General features: G+C 39.8%; 1 protein-coding gene across 1 annotated transcript in view; it reads left to right on the top strand.

Moving 5' to 3' along the window:
- LOC133550160 (mitotic deacetylase-associated SANT domain protein-like) overlaps positions 1–26500 on the top strand; it is a 38238-nt gene that overhangs the window by 7944 nt on the left and 3794 nt on the right. The window contains exons 2-3 of the mRNA XM_061896260.1: positions 14195–15671; positions 24182–24451. Of these exons, the coding sequence (XP_061752244.1) occupies positions 14307–15671; positions 24182–24451 (1635 nt within the window). The 5' untranslated portion in view covers positions 14195–14306. The remainder of the gene's footprint in view (positions 1–14194; positions 15672–24181; positions 24452–26500) is intronic.

The raw sequence follows: 26500 nt of genomic DNA, 5'->3' as shown, positions 1-26500 counted from the left end.
CTCAATAAACGTTTGGGAACTGAGGAAACTAATTGTTGAAGCTTTGAAAGTGGAATTCTTTCCCATTCTTGTTTTATGTAGAGCTTCAGTCCTTCAACAGTCCGGGGTCTCCGCTGTCCTATTTTACGCTTCATAATGCGCCACACATTTTCCATGGGAGACAGGTCTGGATTTCAGGCGGGCCAGGAAAGTACCTGCACTCTTTTTTTTACGAAGCCACGCTGTTGCAACATGTGCTGAATTTGGCTTAGCAATGTCTTGCTGAAATAAGCAGGGGCGTCCATGAAAAAGACGGCGCTTAGATGGCAGCATATGTTGTTCCAAAAGCTGTATGTACCTTTCAGCATTAATGGTGCCTTCACAGATGTGTAAGTTACCCATGCCTTGGGCACTAATGCACCCCCATACCATCACACATGCTGGCTTTTACACTTTGTGTCGATAACAGTCTGGATGGTTCGCTTCCCCCTTTGGTCCGGATGACACGATGTGGAATATTTCAAAAAACAATTTGAAATGTGGACTCGTCAGACCACAGAACACTTTTCCATTTTGCATCAGTCCATCTTAGATGGTCTCAAGCCCAGAGAAGCCGGCGGAGTTTCTGGATGTTGTTGATAAATGGCTGTCGCTTTGCATAGTAGAGCTTTAACTTGCACTTACAGATTTATTTTTATTTTCAAACACCAATACAGTTCCTTTTAAGGTTCATTGGCGCTTTGCACTTCTCCCTACGTCCGTGTACACAGCGGCGTTTTAAAAAGTCCTACATTTTACTTTTTGAAACCGATATCGATAATCTTGAAACCAATACCGATAATTTCCGGTGTTACATTTTAAAGCATTTATCGGCCGATAATATCGGCAGTCTGATATTATCGGACATCTTGTCAGGCTTGCCGCTGACAGTTTGTTTGTATTTTAGTTTGTCCTCTGTGTGTTTAGTATTTCCTGTCGTTAGTTCCTGTCAGCACTCTTATTTTGGTTCAGCTTCCTGTTTGTCTCCCTGAGTGCTTTGTTTCCCCTCAACTGCGGCCGATTGGCACCTGGCCGCACCTGGTGTCAATCAGCCCGCTCCTTACCATGAATTGATTAACGTGGACCCCGACTTAAACAAGTTGAAAAACTTATTGGGGTGTTACCATTTAGTGGTCAATTGTACGGAATATGTACTGTACTGTGCAATCTACTAATAAAAGTATCAATCAATCAATCAATCAATCCTATTTGTACCTACTTTGTCTTCCAGTCAGTGCTGGATTATTGTCATGTCGATGTCGCTCTTGTCGTTGCTACCTGTCGTGTCGTGTTTTGTCAATGCAGCATTGCGGTAAGCTTTATTTGACTGCAGTTTTTTGTTTTTATATTTCATGTACGACTTCTGTTTCCAGCTCGAGACCTGCTAGCTTCCGCGCTAGGCCTTTTTGTTTTTGCTAGCTCCGTTTATTTTGTAGTTCCCCTGCTAGCTCTTTTTGCTTGTTATCCGCCCACGTGCGCGCTTTTTGTTTGTACCCTTTGTTTGTTTTGGTCTTAGTATTTAAATTAAACCATGTTTTCCTGCAAAACATGGTTTCCTTCTCTGCATCTTGGGGTTCGACACAAACTAGCTCTGACACATCTCTGATTATAAGCCATCTGGAATGGACTTATGCTGTCTTTAAGTTAAAATGGAGTGGTAATAGTTTTTTTTGGGGCCACAATAATTCATGAAGTGAAGCTCAGTCAGTTGATTGATGCGGACTCGTGTGTGACTAGATACTTTCTGGTACATATACAACCATAATTATTTGGTACTTGTTTATATTGACAATTGTGCTTTTTTTACACTGCGGTATCGTTCAATGATTATTACGTATCTCTAGCTTGCCTGCTATTGTGTGCTTATCTGTTGTGTAGCTGCCAGTCCTAAATGTGCCACCTGGAGGACATTTAGACGTGAACTGGCTGTCCAGCTTTGCACAAATAAACAGGTTGCAGGCCTGCTGGTAACACGGATGATATTGGAGAGTTGTTGTTGCTGGCATCGGACAGATCTCCGGTATCGATATCATGACGTCGGCGTGAACAATTCTCCTTTCTCCAAGACATGATACCGCTTCTAACCCATCCTTAGCTCGATGAGCCCATGTGCAGACGCCCACTCCTTTCTAAAAAAACAAACAAACAAAAAAACAGCCATTGTTACATATCTTAAATGAAATCCCTTCCAACTTTCTGTCAGTCAGCTGCAGATGTGGGAGTGTAAGTTTGATCATTGAGTTATCCTAACCCAGCAAATGAGTGTAATGTTAGCACTTTAGCGCACGTAGTATGCTACTATTGCTCGTGTTTGTGTCCTCCTGTCCCATTTCTTAAACGGGAACATTATCACCAAACCTATGCAAGCGTCAATATATACCTTGATGTTGCAGAAAAAAGACCATGTATTTTTTTAACCGATTTCCGAACTCTAAATGGGTGAATTTGGGCGAATTAAACGCCTTTCTGTTTATCGGTCTTTTAGCGATGACGTCAGAACGTGACGTCACCGAGGTAACACACCCGCCATATTCATTTTCCAATACAAACACCGGGTCTCAGCTCTGTTATTTTCCGTTTTTTCGACTATTTTTTGGAACCTTGGAGACATCATGCCTCGTGGGTGTGTTGTCGGAGGGTGTAACAACACTAACAGGGAGGGATTCAAGTTGCACCACTGGCAAGAAATCTGCCGCCAGACCCCCATTGAATGAACCAAAGTGTCTTCACATTTGACCGGCGATGCTAAGACAGACATGGCACAGAGATGTATGGATAACCTGCAGATGCATTTGCAACCATTAAGTCAACGAAATCACAAAGGTGAGTTTTGTTGATGTTGTTGACTTATGTGCTAATCAGACATATTTGGTCACGGCATGACTGCCAGCTAATCGATGCTAACATGCTACGCTAATCGATACTAAAATGCTATTTACGCTAGCTGTATGTACATTTGAAACGAGATACCCACATTTAATACGAAACAAACACTTACCAATCGACGGATTTAAGTTGCTCCAGTGTCACAAGATGCGAAAGTCCTGATCGTTTGGTCCGCACATTTTACCGGCGATGCTAATAAGGCAGCCATGCTACGGGCCACTTCATTAGGTACACCCACGCTACGGCCGAATAGCGTCAATAGCTATTCGCTCAATAGCTTCAATTTCTTCTTCAATTTCGTTTTCGCTATCTGCCTCCATACTCCGACCATCTGTTTCAATACATGCGTAATCTGTTGAATCGCTTAAGCCGCTGAAATCCGAGTCTGAATCCGAGCTAATGTCGCTATATCTTGCTGTGGTAACCGCCATGTTGTTTGTATTGGCAGCACTGTATGACGTCACAGGGAAATGGATAGTGGTTTCGAAGATAGCGAAAATAAGGCACTTTAAAGCTTTATTTAGGGATATTCCGGGACCGGCAACATTTTGAAAAAAACTTCAAAAAATACAACCAGCCACTGGGAACTGATTTTTATTGTTTTTAACCCTTTTGAAATTGTGATAATGTTCCCCTTTAGTAGTGCAAAATCCACATTCAAAAAACAAACGGAAAAAAAATAAATGGTCAAATAAATACAATTTAAATAAAACATTTAATGCTTATTTTCTATTTGCAGCCTTCTGAGGTAAATATCAATATTAAATTTTTCCACACGCTAATAAATCTTAAAATAAAAAAATAATGAGATGGGTGGGGTTGGTGGTGGGGGGCTTGTTTAGGTGGTAGTCAGTGCTGCAAGGGGTTCTGGGTATTTGTTCTGTTTATGTTGTGTTACGGTGCGGATGTTCTCCCGAAACGTGTTAGTCATTCTTGTATGGTGTGGGTTCACAGTGTGGCGCATATTTTGTTTTGTTTGTAGAGTATTGTTTTTGTATTATATTGTTTATGTCAAATGTGGAATGAGTGAGAGGGGTTGGGCTATTATAAGCAGCTGCTTCATCCAACCCCTTTTCAAGCCTTGCATAAATATCTTTGCCAACATGTAAAAAAACAAACAAACTGTGTTTAGTTGTACTGTGCAGGTTTGAAATAAATATTTCAATTCAATTCAATTCAATATTTGGAACAGTGTTAAAGTTGTTTATACGGCCACCCTCAGTCTGACCTGTATGGCTGTTGAGCAAGTATTCACTTAAGTGTGTGTACAAGTCGCATATATCATGTGACTTGGCCGGCACGCTGTTTGTATGGAGTAAAAGCCGACGTGACAACATATTGTAGACAACGCTCAAGGCAGTGCCTTTATAGTACCGGCGGGCCAGCTCTAATGTTAATTTGATATTGCCTCAAGGGCCAAATGAAATTGTAGGGCGGGCCAAATTTGGCCCGCGGGCCAGAGTTTGACACCCATGTATTAGAGCAGGGGTGTCAAACTCAAATACAGAGTGGGCCAAAATTTTAAACGGAACAAAGCCGCGGGCCAAGGTTGAACAAATGAACCTTTTAAGAGAGACCAAAACAAGTTTTGCATTAAATATTGAACAAGCAAGGCTTATATAACTTTAGTGACATGCAAAATCCAGTTTCAAATAATAATAATACTAATTAAAAAATATCAATGGCATATCAAATCAAATTTAAATAAAAATGTTATGCCATTTTTTCTATTTGCAATCTTATGAGGTAAATATCAATTTTTTTCCGCAGGCTAATAAGAAATTTTAGAATAAAATAACAATAATGAATGAACCAAACATTCAAGCCTTGAAGTAGCAAGAGAAAAGGCATGAATAAAACGTTAATTATTGGTCAGTTTGCTGGAAGTTTTCCGGAGGAGTTAGTGCTGCAAGGGGTTCTGGGTATTTGTTCTGTTGTGTTACGGTGCTGATGTTCACCCGAAATGTGTTTGTCATTCTTGTTTGGCGTGGGTTCAGAGTGTGGCGCATATTTGTAACAGTGATAAAGTTGTTTATACGGCCACCCTCAGTGTGACCTGTATGGCTGTTGACCAAGTATGCCTTGCATTCACTTGTGCGTGTGTGTGTGTAAAAGCCACAAATATTATTTGACACGCTGTTAGTATGGAGGAAAAGCGGACGTGACGACAGGTTGTAGAGAACGCTAAAGGCAGTGCCTTAAATGCACGCCCCCAATATAGTTGTCCAGGTGGAAATCGGTAGAAATCCGGGAGAATGGTTGCCCCGGGAGGTTTTCTGGAGGGGCACTGAACTTCGGGAGTCTATCGGGAAAATTAGGAGGGTTGGCAAGTATGAGTATTAGCGGTGAATGCGGTGTTACAGCGGCACCGACGCTGTATAACACCGGCGGGCCGCCTCTAATGCTAAATTGATATTGCCTCAAGGGCCAAATTAAATTACACGGCGGGCCAGAGTTTGACACCCATGTATTAGAGGCAGAGGTGGGTAGTAACGCGCTACATTTACTCCGTTACATCTACTTGAGTAACTTTTGGGATAAATTGTACTTCTAAGAGTAGTTGTTATGCAACATACTTTTACTTTTACTTGAGTATATTTATAGAGAAGAAACACTACTTTTACTCCGTTCCATTTATCTACAATCAGCTAGTTACTCGCTACTTTTTTTTATCGATCTATTAATGCACGTTTTGTTTGTTTTGTTTTTGTCAGACACACATTCAAAGTAGGAACTACGCATGCCTGCGTTTCACCAATCACATGCAGTCACTGGTGACGTTGGACCAATCAAACAGAGCCAGGTGGTCACATGACCCGACTTAAACAAGTTGAAAAACTTATTGGGGTGTTACCATTTAGTGCTCAATTGTACGGAATATGTACTGTACTGTGCAATCTACTAATACAAGTTTCAATCAATCAATCAAAAGTGTAAAGGAAAAAAGACACTTTTTATTTCAACCGTACTTCCCGTCAAAAGCCTAAAGACTGATCGCACAGTTCCTGTCTTCACAATAAAAGCGCCGCTCCATCGCGCCTGCGCTAACAAAATAAGAGTCTCCGAAAGCCAGCGCAAACAAGCTAGCAAGCTAAGGAGTTTGCCGCCAATGTATTTCGAGTAAAGTGTATAAAAACCAATATGGAAGCTGGACAAATAAGATGCCAAAAACCAACCACTTTCATGTGGTATTAGACAGAAAAGAGGAACTTTTTTTCTCCTCCATTTGAAAACGTGGACATTATCAGCACTATACTGTCTGATTCCAATCAATGCTAGTCATCAGAATCAGGTAATACACCAACTTATATTCTTGTCTTCATGAAAGATAGGAATCTATATGTTAAACATGCATGTATATTCATTAAAACACCTTTAACATGTCAACAAAAACGGCAAAATAAAAAACTATAAATGATATACTGTATGTATATATATATATATATATATATATATATATGTGATATGTGTGTGTATGTACATATGAGGTAGATCACCTCGACTTGGTCATTTATTAAGTAATTGATAAACGTTGAAAAACTTATTGGGGTGTTACCATTTAGTGGTCAATTGTACGGAATATATACTGTACTGTGCAATCTACTAATACAAGTTTTAATCAATCAATCAATCAATCAATCAATCAATCAATCAATCAATCAATCAATGCCTACTGAGGCTATGGTGCTGTTAAGTTATTGTGGCTCAATTTGCCTTCATTTTTTTTATTTTAATGTATTATTATTTAATATATATTATTGTTTTAGTTGCTTAAGAGATATTCCTGGCTATGAATTTGCTCATTGCTATTTTTATGTTTTTGTGCATTACTTGTTGCCGTAATCATTAAACAAACAGGTTACTCATCAGTTACTCAGTACTTGAGTAGTTTTTTCACAACATACTTTTTTACTTTTACTCAAGTAAATATTTGGGTGACTACTCCTTACTTTTACTTGAGTAATAAATCACTAAAGTAACAGTACTCTTACTTGAGTACAATTCCTGGCTACTCTACCCACCTCTGATTAGAGGGTCTTTAACGTAAAACAGGCTAAGACATGGCTGAAGTACCATCAGTCCTGAGTGGGCATGCAGATGGTGGATGCAAGTTTTTCACTAGAAACTCAAAAAAAAAACGCTTGGAGATTTGGCAGGAGCTGCTGTGCCAAAGTCTGCCCAGAAACCAGGCCATCGCTGAATGGTAATATTTGTGAAACTCCTAGCGGGGGTTGCCACGGCGATAAAATGGTTACAGGCTGTCAACATTTTTTGTTGCCCGCTTTCGCTGCTATCTCACACATCATCGGCTCATCTCGTTCACTTTCACTTTGTCCTTCCTTTGTGATCCTCTTTGCGACTCAAAGGGCACAGACCTCCCTTTCCATGACTCATACTGGGCTTTTAAAATGTGCCATCACTCGGAGTACACAACCCCCTGGCTTCTTTATTGTTCTTATTCCTTGTTTAGTGGCCTTTGGGGGGTTTGGACTCATCGTTTTATGTCATTTATTTTGGTGGTGATGCATCACATTTATTGTCATACTCAGCATTATTTGGATCATGTTTGCACAGGTCAACTTGGACCAAAAACGGTACGAGCTATTGCTTAAATTTTCATTACGTTATGACATATTGTTATTTTTTATGTCAGGGCTGAACACACTTTTTCTGCAGGCCAGCGACTTTTCAATTGACCAAGTAGAGAGGGCCTCCCTCATTCATATTTATATTTATTTATTGTTAAAGGTGTTCAATGATAATACAAGCATGTTGCAGATTCTTTTCTCTCACGAAGACAAGAATATAAGTCGGTGTGTTACCTGACTCTGATGACTTGCATTGATTGGAATCAGACAGTAGTGATGATAACGTCCACATTTTTAAATGGCGGAGAAACAAAAGTCCTCCTTTCTGTCCGATACTACATGAAAGTACTTGCTTTTTGCCATCTTGTTTGTCCATTGTTCCAGCTTCCCTACTCCTTTTTATGCACTTTACAAGAAATACTGATTACATTGTTGTATGTGATATATGACATCTATGACATTGTTGTATGTGATATATGACATCTATTACATTGTTGTATGTGATATATGACATCTATGACATTGTTGTATGTGATATATGACATCTATTACATTGTTGTATGTGATATATGACATCTATGACGTTGTTGTATGTGATATATGACATCTATTACATTGTTGTATGTGATATATGACATCTATTACATTGTTGTATGTGATATATGACATCTATTACATTGTTGTATGTGATATATGACATCTATGACATTGTTGTATGTGATATATGACATCTATGACATTGTTGTATGTGATATATGACATCTATGACATTGTTGTATGTGATATATGACATCTATTACATTGTTGTATGTGATATATGACATCTATTACATTGTTGTATGTGATATATGACATCTATTACATTGTTGTATGTGATATATGACATCTATGACATTGTTGTATGTGATATATGACATCTATTACATTGTTGTATGTGATATATGACATCTATTACGTTGTTGTATGTGATATATGACATCTATTACATTGTTGTATGTGATATATGACATCTATTACGTTGTTGTATGTGATATATGACATCTATGACATTGTTGTATGTGATATATGACATCTATTACATTGTTGTATGTGATATATGACATCTATGACATTGTTGTATGTGATATATGACATCTATTACATTGTTGTATGTGATCTATGACATTGTTGTATGTGATATATGACATCTATTACATTGTTGTATGTGATATATGACATCTATGACATTGTTGTATGTGATATATGACATCTATTACATTGTTGTATGTGATATATGACATCTATGACATTGTTGTATGTGATATATGACATCTATTACATTGTTGTATGTGATCTATGACATTGTTGTATGTGATATATGACATCTATTACATTGTTGTATGTGATATATGACATCTATTACATTGTTGTATGTGATATATGACATCTATTACATTGTTGTATGTGATATATGACATCTATTACGTTGTCACAAGACCCTCGGGTGCCGTTAATGTCAACACACACAAAAGTACTGAAAATTAGTACCTTTGAGTACCGGTATCGATTCGCAGGTATCGGGAATCGATACCGTATCCATTCAAATGTTAACGGTACACATCCCTATCCTGTAGTTATAATACAACTTGATATGATACTTAAGATAACGAAGAAATTCAGGGTTTTTTTCCCTGATAAAGGTGATTATTAGTAGCTAAGAGAGCGGCTCCACACCATGTATGGTCGTACACAATTAGCTGCGAGCTTCTCAGCCAGAGCGGATCTGCGTTTGTGATCGGCGTTCAAAGACATTAATCTGCAATGGTCAGTCACCTACTTTTTCACAAAAAAACAATCAGCACATCCCTAACAAAAATTGGACTGAAGTTAATACGACTCAAGCAAAAATACAAAGTAGTCATCCAAATAATTGCGCGAGTAAGAGTTAGTATTCAGTAAAACATTACTCAAGTGCTAACTGGTGAGTAACTTCTGATTTAATACTCAAGTAAAAGTAAAAATATGTCTTACAAAATACAAAGGTATTTCAGTAAATGTAATGGGGTAAAAAAATATATATATATATATACATATATATATATATATATATATATATATATATATATATATGTGTGTGAGTGTGTGTGTGTGTGTGTATATATGTATTTACACATATATGTATATATATGTGTGTGTATGTATGTATACACACGTAGTATGTGTGTTACTGTATATATCCATCCAACCACTTCTACCGCTTGTCCCCTACGTGTATATATTCATATGTGTTGTTTATATGTGTAAACTGTATAAATGTGTATTTATGTGTGTGTGTGTATATACTGTATATATATGTGTATGCATGTGTATGTATGTACATACACATTGTATGTGTGTAACTGTGTATATACAGTATATATATATATATATGTATGTATATATATATGTGTGTGTATACATGTGTATGTATATACCTGTAGTATGTGTGTGACTGTGTATATACGTGTATATATGCATATGTGTTGTATATATGTGTGTACTGTAATGTGTGTGTGTGTGTGTATGTATATATATATATATATATATATATGTGTGTGTGTGTGTGTATACACGTATGTGTATACATCTGTATATTTTTATACACACGTAGTATGTGTGTGAATGTGTATATAACTTGATAAATTCATATATGTTGTATATATGTGTGTACTGAATATGTGTGTATGTGTATATAAGCGGTAGAAAATGGATGGATGGATATATATATATATATATATATATACGTGTGTGTATACATCTGTATGTTTGTATGTACACATAGTATGTGTGTGACTGTGTATATACCTGTATATAATCATATATGTTGTATATATGTGTGTACTGTATGCGTGTGTGTATATATATATATATATATATATATATATATATATATATATATATATATATATATATATATGTGTGTGTATACATGTGTATGTATGTAGATACCTGTAGTATGTGTGTGACTGTGTATATATTCATATGTGTTGTATACATGCGTATACTGTATGTGTGTATATATTTATATATGTGTGTGTATGTATGTATATATATATATGTATATGTGTATAAATATATGTATATAAATATATATATATGTGTATACACGTAGTATGTGTGTGACTGTGTATATACAGTATATATATATATATTGTATATATGTATATGTATGTATGTGTATACATGTACATGTGTGTGACTGTGTATATATACGTGTATATTTTCATATGTGTTGCATATATGTGTATACTGTATATGTGTATGTGTGTGTATATATAAATATACACACACACACATATATATACATATATACATGTATATATTTGTATATATATATATATATATATATATATATATATATGATGTATGTGTGTGTGTATGTGTATAGGTGTATATATAAATATGAAATAAATATGAAAAACATTTTTGTGGATTAAACGTAGAACGTTTCTACTGGGGCACGGCGATATATCGAGTTTGTAAGACATATCGATATATTTTCAAACATGATAGGAATTAAGAAAATATCGTAATATGGATATAATTTATTTCACGTTAAAATGACCGAACGCCGCTTATTTGTTTTATTCCCCGCCCCCCCGCCATGGGCGTCTAAACCCCTCCCCTTCTTCCTTCCAAGATGTGCATATAAGAACATCCATGATTGGTTGGTTGTTTACTAGGATGAGTCACCATGGGTTAGGGACCGGCCAATCAGAGGCAAGATAGGTCGGGTCATCAAACCAGGATGGGAAATCACAAAGTGCCTTCCTGCAAATGTATTTTTTGGATACATTTTGTATTAATTGCACAGCTGTGGTATTTATTTGAGGTAGAAATAATACTTTTCTATTTTATTTATGTTATATAATTGTGCTATTTAAACCATTTATTTTCTGTGTTGTTATTACCTGACTAACTGGGTTAATAAATGTGTTTACAGTACAGTCGTCATTCACTTCAACTTCACTGAATATCGCTGAATAATAATATATTTACATGTGTACTTTCACTGAAAAATATATCGAGATATACTTTTTCGCCCATGTCGCCCAGCCCGAGTTACTACCCACCACTTCTTACAAATCATATGTTCTGGAAGTATTGATGAATATTTGCTATGTTCTGAGCCTCTGCTCTATCCCCAAGTTCTCAAAACTCATAACTCAGGGGTGTCCAAAAAATCAAAGCAAGCGGGGGCCATTTTGATATGTTTTTATTTCAAACACCAATACAAAATATGTGTAAAAATATACATTTAGGCCTTCACTCAGGCTTGATCCCAGGGACCCCAAAAGGATTTTGGTCAAAAAAAAAAAAGTAAAATGTGTCATTATTTTGTATTATTGTTATTCAAGGTTTAAATCTCTAGATCAAGATTAGGTCTATCTGTCAATATAACATTTATATAAAGATTAAAGTTATATGCCCCTTTTTGTCAAAGAAAACCCTGTTTTGTTATGGGGGGGAAAAAACTAAATATGCAATATTTAAAGTGGAATATTTGAGATTATAGTGAAGTGAATTGAATTATATTTATATAGCGCTATTCTCTAGTGACTCAAAGCGCTTTACATAGTGAAACCCAATATCTAAGTTACATTTAAAGCAGTGTGGGTGGCACTGGGAGCAGGTGGGTAAAGTGTCTTGCCCAAGGACACGACGGTAGTAACTAGGATGGCGGGAGCGGGAATCGAACCTGCAACCCTCAAGTTGCTGGCCACTCCAACCGAGCTATAGAATAATTGGAGCCTTAAAAATGTCAACACATAACACCATTGATTTAAATTTATTATTATTATTTTTTTTTAGCAATGACACACAAAAAATTGCACTAAAATTATTGGGGGATCCAAAAGGGTCCTACTCATTAAAAATAAAAAAACTTTTTTTTTACTGTTTACTTTAAAAACAATCGTCTTGAGTTCAACTTTTATTGTTGTTTATGTTTTTTGTTTTGGAACGGCGGGGCGCAGTGGGAGAGTGGCCGTGCGCAACCCGAGCGTCCCTGGTTCAATTCCCACCTAGTACAAACCTCGTCACGTCCGTTGTGTCCTGAGCAAGACACTTCACCCTTGCTCCTGATGGGTGCTGGTTAGTGCCTTGCATGGCAGCTCCCTCCATCAGTGTGTGAATGTGTGTGTGAATGGGTAAATGTGGAAGTAGTGTCAAAGCGCTTTGAGTACCTTGAAGGTAGAAAAGCACTATACAAATACAACCCATTTATTTATCATTTATTTGTTTGTTCTTATTAGGCCCTTCTTTAGGAAAAAAAACAACTTTGTTTTTTATATGGCAAACACAAAATATGCAACATTTTCCCCTAAAAAAATATCTTAAAGTGGAATATTTAATGTGACATTGATTTTGATTAATTATTATTTTTCCAAAGATAATAACAGCCTGCATGGCAGCTTTGTGCTATTAGAGCAGGGGTCGGGAACCTTTTCGGCTTAGAGAGCCAAGAATCCAAATATTATAAAATGTATTTCCGTATGAGCCGTAAAATATTTTTTTCAACACTGAACACAACTAAAAGTGTGCATTTTTTGGTAAGACCAAAATTTCTAGAGTATAATAGGTCTATTATTCTTTATAATAACATTGTTATTCTGAAGCTAACTGTGGATGGGGGCGTGGCCTGCGGGCCTGCAGCGAAGCGGGGTGTTGCCAGGACCGGCCTTGAAATCAGCGACAGGAGCGAAGATGTTCCCACCTGGGCCTTGTTATCTAATCACCTGTCGCTCTGTTTTTAAGCAGCAGCCAGGAGGAGAGACGGGTTTGAGGTTGGAGCCAGAGCGCGAGCGAGAACGAAAGGGAAAAAGACAATTGCTGGAAAGCAACTGAGAGACTTGGTGGTCTGAAGAACCTCCAGGAGGGCAAGCCCTAAATTAAGCAATAATAATTCAATCACTTCTTACCCTTAATGCAACTTCTTGGTACAAAAAAGGATGGATGGACTCAAATGCATGAGCATGTTTTATATTTTCAACAGTATTTTTAACACTTTGATTACAATTGGAATTATTCATTACTTATCGTGTTAAGCAATGTCAGCTCAGATTTATCCGAGAGCCAGATGCAGTCATCAAAAGAGCCACATTTGGCTCGCGAGCCGTAGGTTCCCTACCCCTGGTCTAGAGTAAACAATGCAACATTTTCTTGTCACATTTCACCTCTTTTATACCACTTTTTTTGTTTTTTTAATCGTATTTTTAGAATATGCTTAGGGCCGTTAAAAAATGACCCGCGAGCCGCACTTTGGACACCCCCGTCATTACTCAAGGTGGGCCTGTTTGGTGTCATGTGACCTCTGCGAATATTGTTGCCACCTTTTTTCTAAAGTGAAGCGTAGGGAGGTGTTTAGGGCACGTCCAACCGGTAGGAGGCCACGGGGAAGACCCAGGACACGTTGGGAAGACTATGTCTCCCGGCTGGCCTGGGAACGCCTCGGGATCCCCCGGGAAGAGCTGGACGAAGTGGCTGGGGAGAGGGAAGTCTGGGTTTCCCTGCTTAGGCTGTTGCCCCCGCGACCCGACCTCGGATAAGCGGAAGATGATGGATGGATGGATGGAAGCGTAGCGCTGACAAATGTTGTTTCATGCGGTGAAAATGAGCCCACCTCCCCCTCGGAAATATCGTTTTTGAGTCTTCAGTGATTTGACTTCTGTTTCTTCCCCCAGGGCTGAGGATTAGAAACCTTTTGGACTTCGCCTGAGCTGCAAAAGGGAAGATACTTCTTTTGTGACTTCTGCGTTTTCATTGGGAGTTTTTCTGCTTTACTTCGGCGTATTGATGCTCGCCATGAGCGTGCCAGCCCCGCAGAAACCTGGTGCAAAAAGGACGGGCAAACGCATCACCTTTTTCTCCGATCAAGCCGCCGCCGCCGCCATGAAGGAGGGCCCCCAGCAACCCGAGGGGGCCTACTACGTCCAGGCGGGCGCCGCATCCGCACCCGGGAAAGTCGCGCTTGCGAGCGGCGCCGCCTCCAACCCGGACGCCCCTCCCCACGTGTACCTCAACTCGGTCATCTTCAGCCCGGATAAGGGCGACCAGAACCGGGGCCATTATCAGCAGACCGTCCCCATGAAGTGGCCCCAGCAGGAGCCCGATCGGCAGCAGCCGTCGCTGTCCCAGCATCAGAGGTCCACCACCTGGACCACCATGGCGAACTGGGGACAGACCTTCGCCAACTACCTGGGGGGCGTCAACGTGACGGACTCCAGGAACCAGGCCGCCTTCGGAAAGGCCGCACAAGAGACGAGCAAAGCCAGGGACGTCTACAGGGAGGCGGCAGAGGCTCGGAATCTGGAGTGGGAGCAGCAACAGGTCTTCCAGGAGACTCTAAAACCGGGGGCGCTGAATCCCCAGCCAAGTAACGCCTCCCAGCAGGGGGGCAACTCGGTCTTGCAGCCTTTCCAGTTAGCCTTTGGTCAGCCCAGGCAGCACCTTCCTGCCTACTACCAAACCTTCCAAGGCAACACCAGGCTACCTAACCCCCCCAACTACTCGGTGCAGGACAAACCCCCCAAGCAGCTCAAGCGGGACCGGCTCATCCAGCAGCAGCTGCAACAGCAGCAGCGCCTTCAATTGCAGCAGCAGCAGATGGTTCAACAGCAAAAGATGAAGCAGCAGCAAATGCAACATCAGCAGTTGCAACAACAAAGCTCGCATGTGCTGGACTGTTACCCCCCTGCTCCCAACACGCACCCGCACCCACAACCTGTGGTCCTTCTCTCCCAGGAGTGCTCCACGTCCGCCCCCCCCAACAACATCCCGGAACCGATCATCCAGGACGTCACCCCAGATCCCTGGCAGCCCTCAGATCCGCCTCTTCTGTCCCAGGCGCCGCTCCTGCCGGACCCCTTCTCCCAGGCGCAGCTCCCGCCGGATACCTTGTCCCAGACGCAGCTCCGCAGGTCGCGCCGCCTCTCCAAAGAAGGGGGGGCGCCGTCGGACAGCGACCCTTTTCTCGCCGCCTGCGACCAGGCGGCCCCGGGAATGCGGGTCCCCCACAACGGGACCCGCGACGTCCCTGCCGCCCCGACCGGCGTCATCCAGAGCACGCACAGGAAGCGCAGGGTGTCCCAGGAGGTCAACCTCGAGACTTTGGCGCAAAAAGCGTCGGAGATGGAGACGCTACCGTCACACGGCGTAAAGGTAGGTGTCGGCGGCCTGACCGCTTTCTTGTTACTGAAATGAGATTTTCGCATTTAAAACAGGGATAGCAGCTCCATTCTATGTGTCATACTCAGTAGAAGCATTTAAGTCTCACCTTAAAACTCATTTGTATACTCTAGCCTTTAAATAGACTCCCTTTTTAGACCAGTTGATCTGCCGTTTCTTTTCTTTTTCTTCTATGCCCCTCTCTCCCTTGTGGAGGGGGTCCGGTCCGATCCGGTGGCCATGTACTGCTTGCCTGTGTATCGGCTGGGGACATCTCTGCGCTGCTGATCCGCCTCCGCTTGGGATGGTTTCCTGCTGGCTCCGCTGTGTACGGGACTCTCGCTGCTGTGTTGGATCCGCTTTGGACTGGACTCTCGCGACTGTGTTGGATCCATTGTGGATTGAACTTTCACAGTATCATGTTAGACCCGCTCGACATCCATTGCTTTCCTCCTCTCCAAGGTTCTCATAGTCATCATTGTCACCGACGTCCCACTGGGTGTGAGTTTTCCTTGCCCTTATGTGGGCCTACCGAGGATGTCGTGGTGGTTTGTGCAGCCCTTTGAGACACTAGTGATTTAGGGCTATATAAGTAAAGATTGATTGATTGATTGATTGACTTGATCATTTCACGATATTGCCATATTTTTGCCGAAAGGATTTAGTAGAGAACATCCACGATAAAGTTGGCAACTTTTGGTTGCTAACAAAAAAGCCTTGCCTGTACCGGAAGTAGCAGACGATGTGCGTGTGACGTCACGGGTTGTGGAGCTCCTCACATCTGAACATTGGTTACAATCATGGCCACCAGCAGCGAGAGCGATTCGGACCGAGAGAGCGAGGATTTCCCCATTAATTTGAGCAAGGATGAAAGATTCATGGATGAGGAAATTTAGAGTGAAGGGACAGGCTGTATAAAATGGACGGATGGATGGAATTCGTACACAAAGCCATTCAAGAAGGCAAAACCAAAGATAATCATCAATGTTTATTTATATAGCCCTAAATCACAAGTGTCTCAAAGTGCTGCACAAACCACGACATCCTCGGTAGAGCCCACATAAGGGCAAGGAAAAACTCACACCCTATGGGACGTCGGTGACAGTGACAATGATGACTATGAGAAACCTTGGAGAGGACCGCATATTTAGAAAGGTATCGAAAAACGTATCAAAATACATTCTGGTACCGGCAACGGTACCAAAATATTGGTACCGGGACATGCTTTGATTTATCAGAGGAAAAAGTTAAGGCGCCCCAGTTCTGGGTGTTATGCACCGGACTTACGGGGCGGTATAGCTCGGTTGGTAGAGCGGCCGTGCCAGCAACTTGAGGGTTGCAGGTTTGATCCCCGCTTGCACCATCCTAGTCACTGCCGTTGTGTCCTTGGGCAAGACACTTTACCCACCTGCTCCCAGTGCCACCCACACTGGTTTAAATGTAACTTAGATATTGGGTTTCACTATGTAAAGCGCTTTGAGTCACTTGAGAAAAGCGCTATGTAAATATAATTCACTTCACTACATTGCCGTCGTAGGAACTGAACAACTATGTGAACCCAGGACCTCCTGGGGTTGCGACTACCTGGCAATCAACACACTTATTTGTGTGTCTTGTACACCTTGCTCCTTAGGATCCCCCCCCCCCTTTTATTTAGAAAGGTATCGAAAAACGTATCAAAATACATTCTGGTACCGGCAACGGTATCAAAATATTGGTACCAGGACAGCCCCGGGCCTTTGCATGCTATAATTTTTCAGTGGAAAAAGTTAAGGTGCCCCAGTAACTTAGATATTGGGTTTCACTATTTAAAATATTAAAATATTAAATATTAAATATTAAAATATTGGTACCAGGACAGCCCCGGGCCTTTGCATGCTATAATTTTTCAGTGGAAAAAGTTAAGGTGCCCCAGTAACTTAGATATTGGGTTTCACTATTTAAAAGCACTTTGAGTCACTTGAGAAAAGCGCTATGTAAATATAATTCACTTCACTACATTGCCGTCGTAGGAACTGAACAACTATGTGAACCCAGTGAAGTGAAGTGAATTATATTTATATAGCGCTTTTCTCTAGTGACTCAAAGCGCTTTACATAGTGAAACCCAATATCTAAGTTACATTTAAAGCAGTGTGGGTGGCACTGGGAGCAGGTGGGTAAAGTGTCTTGCCCAAGGACACAACGGCAGTGACTAGGATGGCGGAAGCGGGAATCGAACCTGCAACCCTCAAGTTGCTGGCACGGCCGCTCTACCAACCGAGCTATGCCGCCCCACCAGGACCTCCTGGAGTTGCGACTACCTGGCAATCAACACACTTATTTGTGTGTCTTGCACACCTTGCTCCTTAGGCACCCCCCTCCCCACACACACACACACACAGCCAAGACGTGATTGCGCAACAAGTTGCTTAACGGCACTGAGTCAGTGTTGCTCTGCACGACCTTGCCTGCCGGGGTCGGAGCTGACGGTGTGTTTGGTTACATGCCTGCACAGCCCTCACCTCCCCCATTCATTCCATCAAAGGAGAGAAACTCCAGACCTGGCTTTGCTCGCTACACACACACACACACACACACACACACACACACACAAACACACACACACTCTCTTCATGCAGCACTCAGCAAAATGTCTCTCTGCTGTGTTTGTTTGCTGGACTTTTCCACCAAAGGCGACAACAATAACGGGCCTCTCCAGCCACAAAACACACACACACACACACACACACACACACACACACACACACACACACACACACACACACACACACACAACAAGATGTCGTCTGTAGCTGTGTTGTGTTTGCCGGCATGCTTTGAAGTTAAGATGTAGCAGCATTCATCTCACGGCCTTCGTCAGTTTATCAATCAATCAATCAATCAATCAATCAATCAATGTTTATTTATACAGCCCCAAATCACAAATGTCTCAAAGGGCTGCACAAATCATTACGGCTACAACATCCTCGGAAGAACCCACAAAAGGGCAAGGAAAACTCACACCCAGTGGGCAGGGAGAATTCACATCCAGTGGGACGCCAGTGACAATGCTGACTATGAGAAACCTTGGAGAGGACCTCAGATGTGGGCAACCCCCCCCCCCCTCTAGGGGACCGAAAGCAATGGATGTCGAGCGGGTCTAATTTGATACTGTGAAAGTTCAATCCATAGTGGCTCCAACACAGCCGCGAGAGTTCAGTCCAAAGCGGATCCAAGACAGCAGCGAGAGTCCCGTCCACAGGAAACCATCCCAAGCGGAGGCGGATCGGCAGCGTATAGATGTCCCCAATCGATACACAGGCGAGCGGTCCATCCTGGGTCTCGACTCTGGACAGCCAGTACTTCATCCATGGTCATCGGGGACATAGGAGAAAAAAAGAAAAGAAGCGGCAGATCAACTGGTCTAAAAAGGAGGTCTATTTAAAGGCTAGAGTATACAGATGAGTTTTAAGGTGAGACTTAAATGCTTCTACTGAGGTAGCATCTCGAACTGTTACCGGGAGGGCATTCCAGAGTACTGGAGCCCGAACGCTCTACCAACTGAGCCACAGCGCAAGCAGAGCTGTTTTAAAGTCCATTCTCTGAGCCGCCCAAAGCCAACAGGGGGACCTGAGCACCGGATTAATATGATCATATTTCCTGGTTCTAGTCAGGACTCAAGCAGCAGCATTTTGGATGTACTGCAGCTTGTTTTAGAGATCTTTTAGAGAGCACAGTGTGAAGGTCTTTACAGCAGCCTAGACCAAGGCATGGATTAGTCTTTCTCATTTAGACAGTATTCTTAAATAAAATGTAATAAAAAAAAGAAAGAAAATAAAAATGGCTTCCTCCCACCTCCTAAGACATGCACCTGGGGATAGGCCCCTCCCACTTCCAAAGACATGCACCTGGGGATAGGCCCCTCCCACCTCCAAAGACATGCACCTGGGGATAGGCCCCTCCCACTTCCAAAGACATGCACCTGGGGATAGGTTGATTGGCAACACTAAATGGTCCCTAGTGTGTGAATGTTGTCTGTCTATCTGTGTTGGCCCTGCGATGAGGTGGCGACTTGTCCAGGGTGTACCCTGCCTTCCGCCCGATTGTAGCTGAGATAGGCTGCAGAAACTCCCGCGACCCCGAATGGGACAAGCGGTAGGAAAAGGATGGATGCATGGAATAAAATAAAATTATAAGATAAAATAATTTTTAAAAAATTTGCAAAAATAAAAATCCAATCAAATACATTTTAAAAAACGTTTGCAAAAATACTATATAATATATAATATACAATAGAACAAAATACATAAAAAAATAATGAAAATATGTGCGAATCTGAAAAAAAATAAAATAAATACATATTATTTGTAAAAGCACTTTACAATGCGCAAACAACCTAAAAGTGCTACAGTGTATTTAAAAAAAAAAAAAAAAGATAAATAAAAAAATTAAATAAAAACTAGAACAGCCTAATAGCTAGAACTAGCATGCAATGTCTGATTCTGATTCTGATTCATACATCTAAAAAAAAGGGCTTTTTTAAAAAGAAGGGTTTTTAAGCCTTTTTAAAAGCATCCACAGTCTGTGGTGGCCTCAGGTGGTCAGGGAGAGCGTTCCATAAACTGGGAGCGGCAGAGCAGAAAGCCCGGTCTCCCGTTGTTTGTAGCTTTGTCCTCGGAGGTTGGAGGAGGTTAGTCTGTCCGGAGCGGAGGTGTCGTGTGGAGGATTTGGGGGTGGGCAGTACTTTGAGGTAGAGGGGGGGCATTTCTGTGTTGGCCCTGTGATGAGGTGGCGACTTGTCCAGGGTGTAACCTGCCTTCCACCGGAATGCAGTTAAGATAGGCTCCAGCACACCCGCGATCCCAACAGGGACACGCGGTAGGAAATGGATGGATGGATGGATGGAATAACATAAAATTATAAAGTAAAATAATAAAAAAAATGTGCAAAAATAAAAATACAATTAAATACATTTTAAGAAACATTTGCAAAAATACAATTAAATACAGTTTAAAGTTTAATATACAATAGAGAAAAATACATTAAAAAAGGGAAAAAATTTGCGAATCTGAAAAAAAAAGATTTGATTTGTGAAAGCACTTTACATTGAGCAAACAACTACAGCTACAGTATATTAAAAAAAAACAAAAAAAAAAACAAATTGAACAGCCTAATAGCTAGAACTAGCACACATGTAGCTAAAAAAAAGGTTTTTTTTTTTTTTAAAAAGAAGGTTTTTAAGCCTTTTTTAAAAGCATCCACAGTCTGTGGTGCACTCAGGTGGTCAGGGAGAGCTCCACAGACTGGGAGCGGTGGAGCAGAACAACTGGTCTCCCGTTGTTCGTAGCTTTGTTCTCGGAGATTGCAGGAGGTTAATCCGTTCGGATCGGAGGTGTCGTGTGGAGGATTTGGGGGTGAGCAGTTGTTTGAGGTAGAGGGGGGGAATTTTTGTGTTGGCCCTGACATGAGGAGGAGACTTGTCCAGGGTGTACACGCCTTCCAGTCGAATGCAGCTAAGATAGGCTCCAGCAACCCCCGCCACCCCAAAAGGGACAAGCGGTAGAAAATGGATGGATTAATGAAATACAAAAATGTGCAAAAATAAATATACAATTAAATACATTTGAAAAAACATTTGCAAAAATACAATAAAATACAGAATAATGTAAAATATACAATAGAACAAAATAAAAAAATTAAAAATTGTATTTGTGAAAGCACTTTATATTGAGCAAACAACTTCAAAGTGCTACAGTACACAACTAGTATGCATATAACTAAAAAAAGTTTTTTAAAAAAAGTTTTTTTTTTAAGCCTTTTTTAAAAGCATCCACAGTCTGTGGCGCCTTCAGGTGGTCAGGGAGAGCATTCTTTGAGGTAGAGGGGGGCATTTACATGAAGGCACTGGTGGGTTGGTAGGGAGACTTTGTATTTAATACTGAGTGGAACAGGAAGCCAGTGAAGGGAGTTGAGAACTGGTGTGATGTGGTCATGTATCCGCACTCTCATCGGGATTCTAGCAGCACTATTCTGTATGTACTGCAGCTTTTGGAAGTACTTGCTAGGGATCCCGACAAAGAGGTGTGTTGCAATAGTCCAGGTAGCCCATAAGGACCAGATGAGTGGCCCAATGGCCTGTTCTAAAAATAGCAGCACTTACCAGTGAGCTGCCTCAATTTTTTAAATTGTATTTATTTACTAGCAAGCTGGTCTCGCTTTGCTCGACATTTTTAATTCTAAGAGAGACAAAACTCAAATAGAATTCGAAAATCCAAGAAAATATTTTAAAGACTTGGTTTTCACTTGTTTGAATAAATTAAGTTATTTTTTTTACTTTGCTTCTTATAACTTTCAGAAAGACAATTTTAGAGAAAAAAATACAACCTTAAAAATGATTTTAGGATTTTTAAACACATATACCTATTTTTTTTTTATTGTGAAGAATAATAAATACATTTTAATTTAATTCTTAATTTTAGCTTCCGTTTTTTCGATGAATAATATTTGTAAAATATTTCTTCAAAATTATAAATAAAATAAAAAAAGTATTCTGGCAAATCTAGAAAATCTGCATAATCAAATTTAAATATTATTTCAAAGTCTTTTGAATTTTTTTGGAATTTTTTGTTCTGGAAAATCTAGAAGAAATAATGATTTGTCTTTGTTGGAAATATAGCTTGGTCCAATTTGTTATATATTCTAACAAAGTGCAGATTGGATTTTAACCTATTTAAAACATGTCGTCAAAATTCTAAAATTAATCAGGAAAAATGACTAATGATGTTCCATAAATTCTTTTTTTAATTTTTTCCAAAAGATTCGAATTAGCTAGTTTTTCTCTTCTTACTTTTGGTTGAATTTTGAATTTTAAAGAGTCGGAATTCAATCAATCAATCAATCAATGTTTACTTATATAGCCCTAAATCACTAATGTCTCAAAGGGCTGCACAAACCACCACGACATCCTCGGTAGGCCCACATAAGGGCAAGGAAAACTCACACCCAGTGGGACGTCGGTGACAATGATGACTATGAGAACCTTGGAGAGGAGGAAAGCAATGGATGTCGAGCGGGTCTAACATGATACTGTGAAAGTTCAATCCATAGTGGATCCAACACAGTCGCGAGAGTCCAGTCCAAAGCGGATCCAACACAGCAGCGAGAGTCCCGTTTACAGCGGAGCCAGCAGGAAACCATCCCAAGCGGAGGCGGATCAGCATCGCAGAGATGTCCCCAGCCGATACACAGGCGAGCAGTACATGGCCACCGGATCGGACCGGACCCCCTCCACAAGGGAGAGTGGGACATAGGAGAAAAAGAAAAGAAACAGCAGATCAACTGGTCTAAAAAGGGAGTCTATTTAAAGGCTAGAGTATACAAATGAGTTTTAAGGTGAGACTTAAATGCTTCTACTGAGGTGGCATCTCGAACTGTTACCGGGAGGGCATTCCAGAGTACTGGAGCCCGAACGGAAAACGCTCTATAGCACGCAGACTTTTTTTGGGCTTTGGGAATCACTAACAAGCCGGAGTCCTTTGAACGTAGATTTCTTGCCGGGACATATGGTACAATACAATCGGCAAGATAGGATGGCGCTAGACCGTGTAGTATTTTATACGTAAGTAGTAAAACCTTAAAGTCACATCTTAAGTGCACAGGAAGCCAGTGCAGGTGAGCCAGTATAGGTATATATGTATGTATATATGTATATAAAGGTATATACAGTATAGGTATATATGTATGTATATATGTATATAAAGGTATATAAAGTACAGGCGTAATGTGATCAAACTTTCTTGTTCTTGTCAAAAGTCTAGCAGCCGCATTTTGTACAAACTGTAATCTTTTAATGCTAGACATGGGGAGACCCGAAAATAATACGTTACAGTAGTCGAGGCGAGACGTAACAAACGCATGGATAATGATCTCAGCGTCTTTAGTGGACAGAATGGAGCGAATTTTAGCGATATTACGGAGATGAAAGAAGGCCGTTTTAGTAACGCTTTTAATGTGTGCCTCAAAGGAGAGAGTTGGGTCGAAGATAATACCCAGATTCTTTACCGTGTCGCCTTGTTTAATTGTTTGGTTGTCAAATGTTAGAGTTGTATTATTAAATAGAGTTCGGTGTCTAGCAGGACCGATAATCAGCATTTCCGTTTTTTTGGCGAATTGAAGATAATCTATGTTTCAAAATTTTTCTTTAATTTTTTTCCTGTTTTCTCCTCTTTCAAATCGATCAATTAAGTGTTTTTTTCATCATTTATTCTCTACAAAAAATGTACGACAGAATGACAGACAGAAATACCCATTTTGTTTATAAATATAGATTTATTTGCTAAAGGTAAATTGAGCAAATTGGCTATTTCTGGCAATTTATTGAAGTGTGTATCAAACTGGTAGCCCTTTGCATTAATCAGTACCCAAGAAGTAGCTCTTGCTTTCAAAAAGGTTGGTGACCCCTGTTCTATGGGATGTGAAAATCTTTCATCTTTCCTGAAGCTGTTCTTGAATTGTGGTCGCCAGGAGGCCAACAGACCATGGACATCTTCCCAGCAGGGGTCGAACACCAAGCGTCCGCGAGACGACAGCCTGCTGCCTCTCGTCATCCCCGTGTCAGTGCCGGTGTGTCCCCTTGACCCCTCGGAACCCGACCGGGACGGAGCTGCTGTGGCAAGCGTCTGGCCGCCGAGGCCTACTGACCCGCCGGAGCTGGGCGGCGCCGAACGCAAGCCCTCGGTCATCGTAACCCGGCGACGCTCGCTGAGGAACTCCCCGTCGGAGAGCTCGGAGCAGGTGCGTACTGACCACGCCCCTTCTGTTACCTGCCGCTTGGTTTTCTTTGACGTATTATTTCACACAATATAAGTGTAGTATTTCACACAATATAACTGTAGTATTTCACACAATATAAGTGTAGTATTTCACACAATATAACTGTAGTATTTCACACAATATAAGTGTAGTATTTCACACAATATAAGTGTAGTATTTCACACAATATAAGTGAAGTATTTCACACAATATAAGTGTAGTATTTCACACAATATAACTGTAGTATTTCACACAATATAAGTGTAGTATTTCACACAATATAAGTGTAGTATTTCACACAATATAAGTGTAGTATTTCACACAATATAACTGTAGTATTTCACACAATATAAGTGTAGTATTTCACACAATATAAGTGTAGTATTTCACACAATATAAGTGTAGTATTTCACACAATATAACTGTAGTATTTCACACAATATAAGTGTAGTATTTCACACAATATAACTGTAGTATTTCACACAATATAACTGTAGTATTTCACACAATATAACTGTAGTATTTCACACAATATAACTGTAGTATTTCACACAATATAACTGTAGTATTTCACACAATATAAGTGTAGTATTTCACACAATATAAGTGTAGTATTTCACACAATATAACTGTAGTATTTCACACAATATAAGTGTAGTATTTCACACAATATAACTGTAGTATTTCACACAATATAAGTGTAGTATTTCACACAATATAACTGTAGTATTTCACACAATATAAGTGTAGTATTTCACACAATATAAGTGTAGTATTTCACACAATATAACTGTAGTATTTCACACAATATAAGTGTAGTATTTCACACAATATAAGTGTAGTATTTCACACAATATACGTGTAGTATTTCACACAATATAAGTGTAGTATTTCACACAATATAAGTGTAGTATTTCACACAATATAAGTGTAGTATTTCACACAATATAACTGTAGTATTTCACACAATATAAGTGTAGTATTTCACACAATATAAGTGTAGTATTTCACACAATATAACTGTAGTATTTCACACAATATAACTGTAGTATTTCACACAATATAACTGTAGTATTTCACACAATATAAGTGTAGTATTTCACACAATATAAGTGTAGTATTTCACACAATATAAGTGTAGTATTTCACACAATATAACTGTAGTATTTCACACAATATAACTGTAGTATTTCACACAATATAAGTGTAGTATTTCACACAATATAACTGTAGTATTTCACACAATATAACTGTAGTATTTCACACAATATAAGTGTAGTATTTCACACAATATAACTGTAGTATTTCACACAATATAACTGTAGTATTTCACACAATATAACTGTAGTATTTCACACAATATAAGTGTAGTATTTCACACAATATAACTGTAGTATTTCACACAATATAACTGTAGTATTTCACACAATATAAGTGTAGTATTTCACACAATATAACTGTAGTATTTCACACAATATAACTGTAGTATTTCACACAATATAACTGTAGTATTTCACACAATATAAGTGTAGTATTTCACACAATATAAGTGTAGTATTTCACACAATATAAGTGTAGTATTTCACACAATATAAGTGTAGTATTTCACACAATATAAGTGTAGTATTTCACACAATATACGTGTAGTATTTCACACAATATATGTGTAGTATTTCACACAATATAAGTGTAGTATTTCACACAATATAACTGTAGTATTTCACACAATATAAGTGTAGTATTTCACACAATATAACTGTAGTATTTCACACAATATAAGTGTAGTATTTCACACAATATAACTGTAGTATTTCACACAATATAAGTGTAGTATTTCACACAATATAAGTGTAGTATTTCACACAATATAAGTGTAGTATTTCACACAATATAACTGTAGTATTTCACACAATATAAGTGTAGTATTTCACACAATATAAGTGTAGTATTTCACACAATATAAGTGTAGTATTTCACACAATATAAGTGTAGTATTTCACACAATATAAGTGTAGTATTTCACACAATATA

Source organism: Nerophis ophidion, linkage group LG03 (genome assembly GCF_033978795.1).
Source record: "Nerophis ophidion isolate RoL-2023_Sa linkage group LG03, RoL_Noph_v1.0, whole genome shotgun sequence".
Taxonomy (NCBI): domain Eukaryota; kingdom Metazoa; phylum Chordata; class Actinopteri; order Syngnathiformes; family Syngnathidae; genus Nerophis; species Nerophis ophidion.
This window is presented reverse-complemented; position numbering and strand designations above follow the sequence as displayed.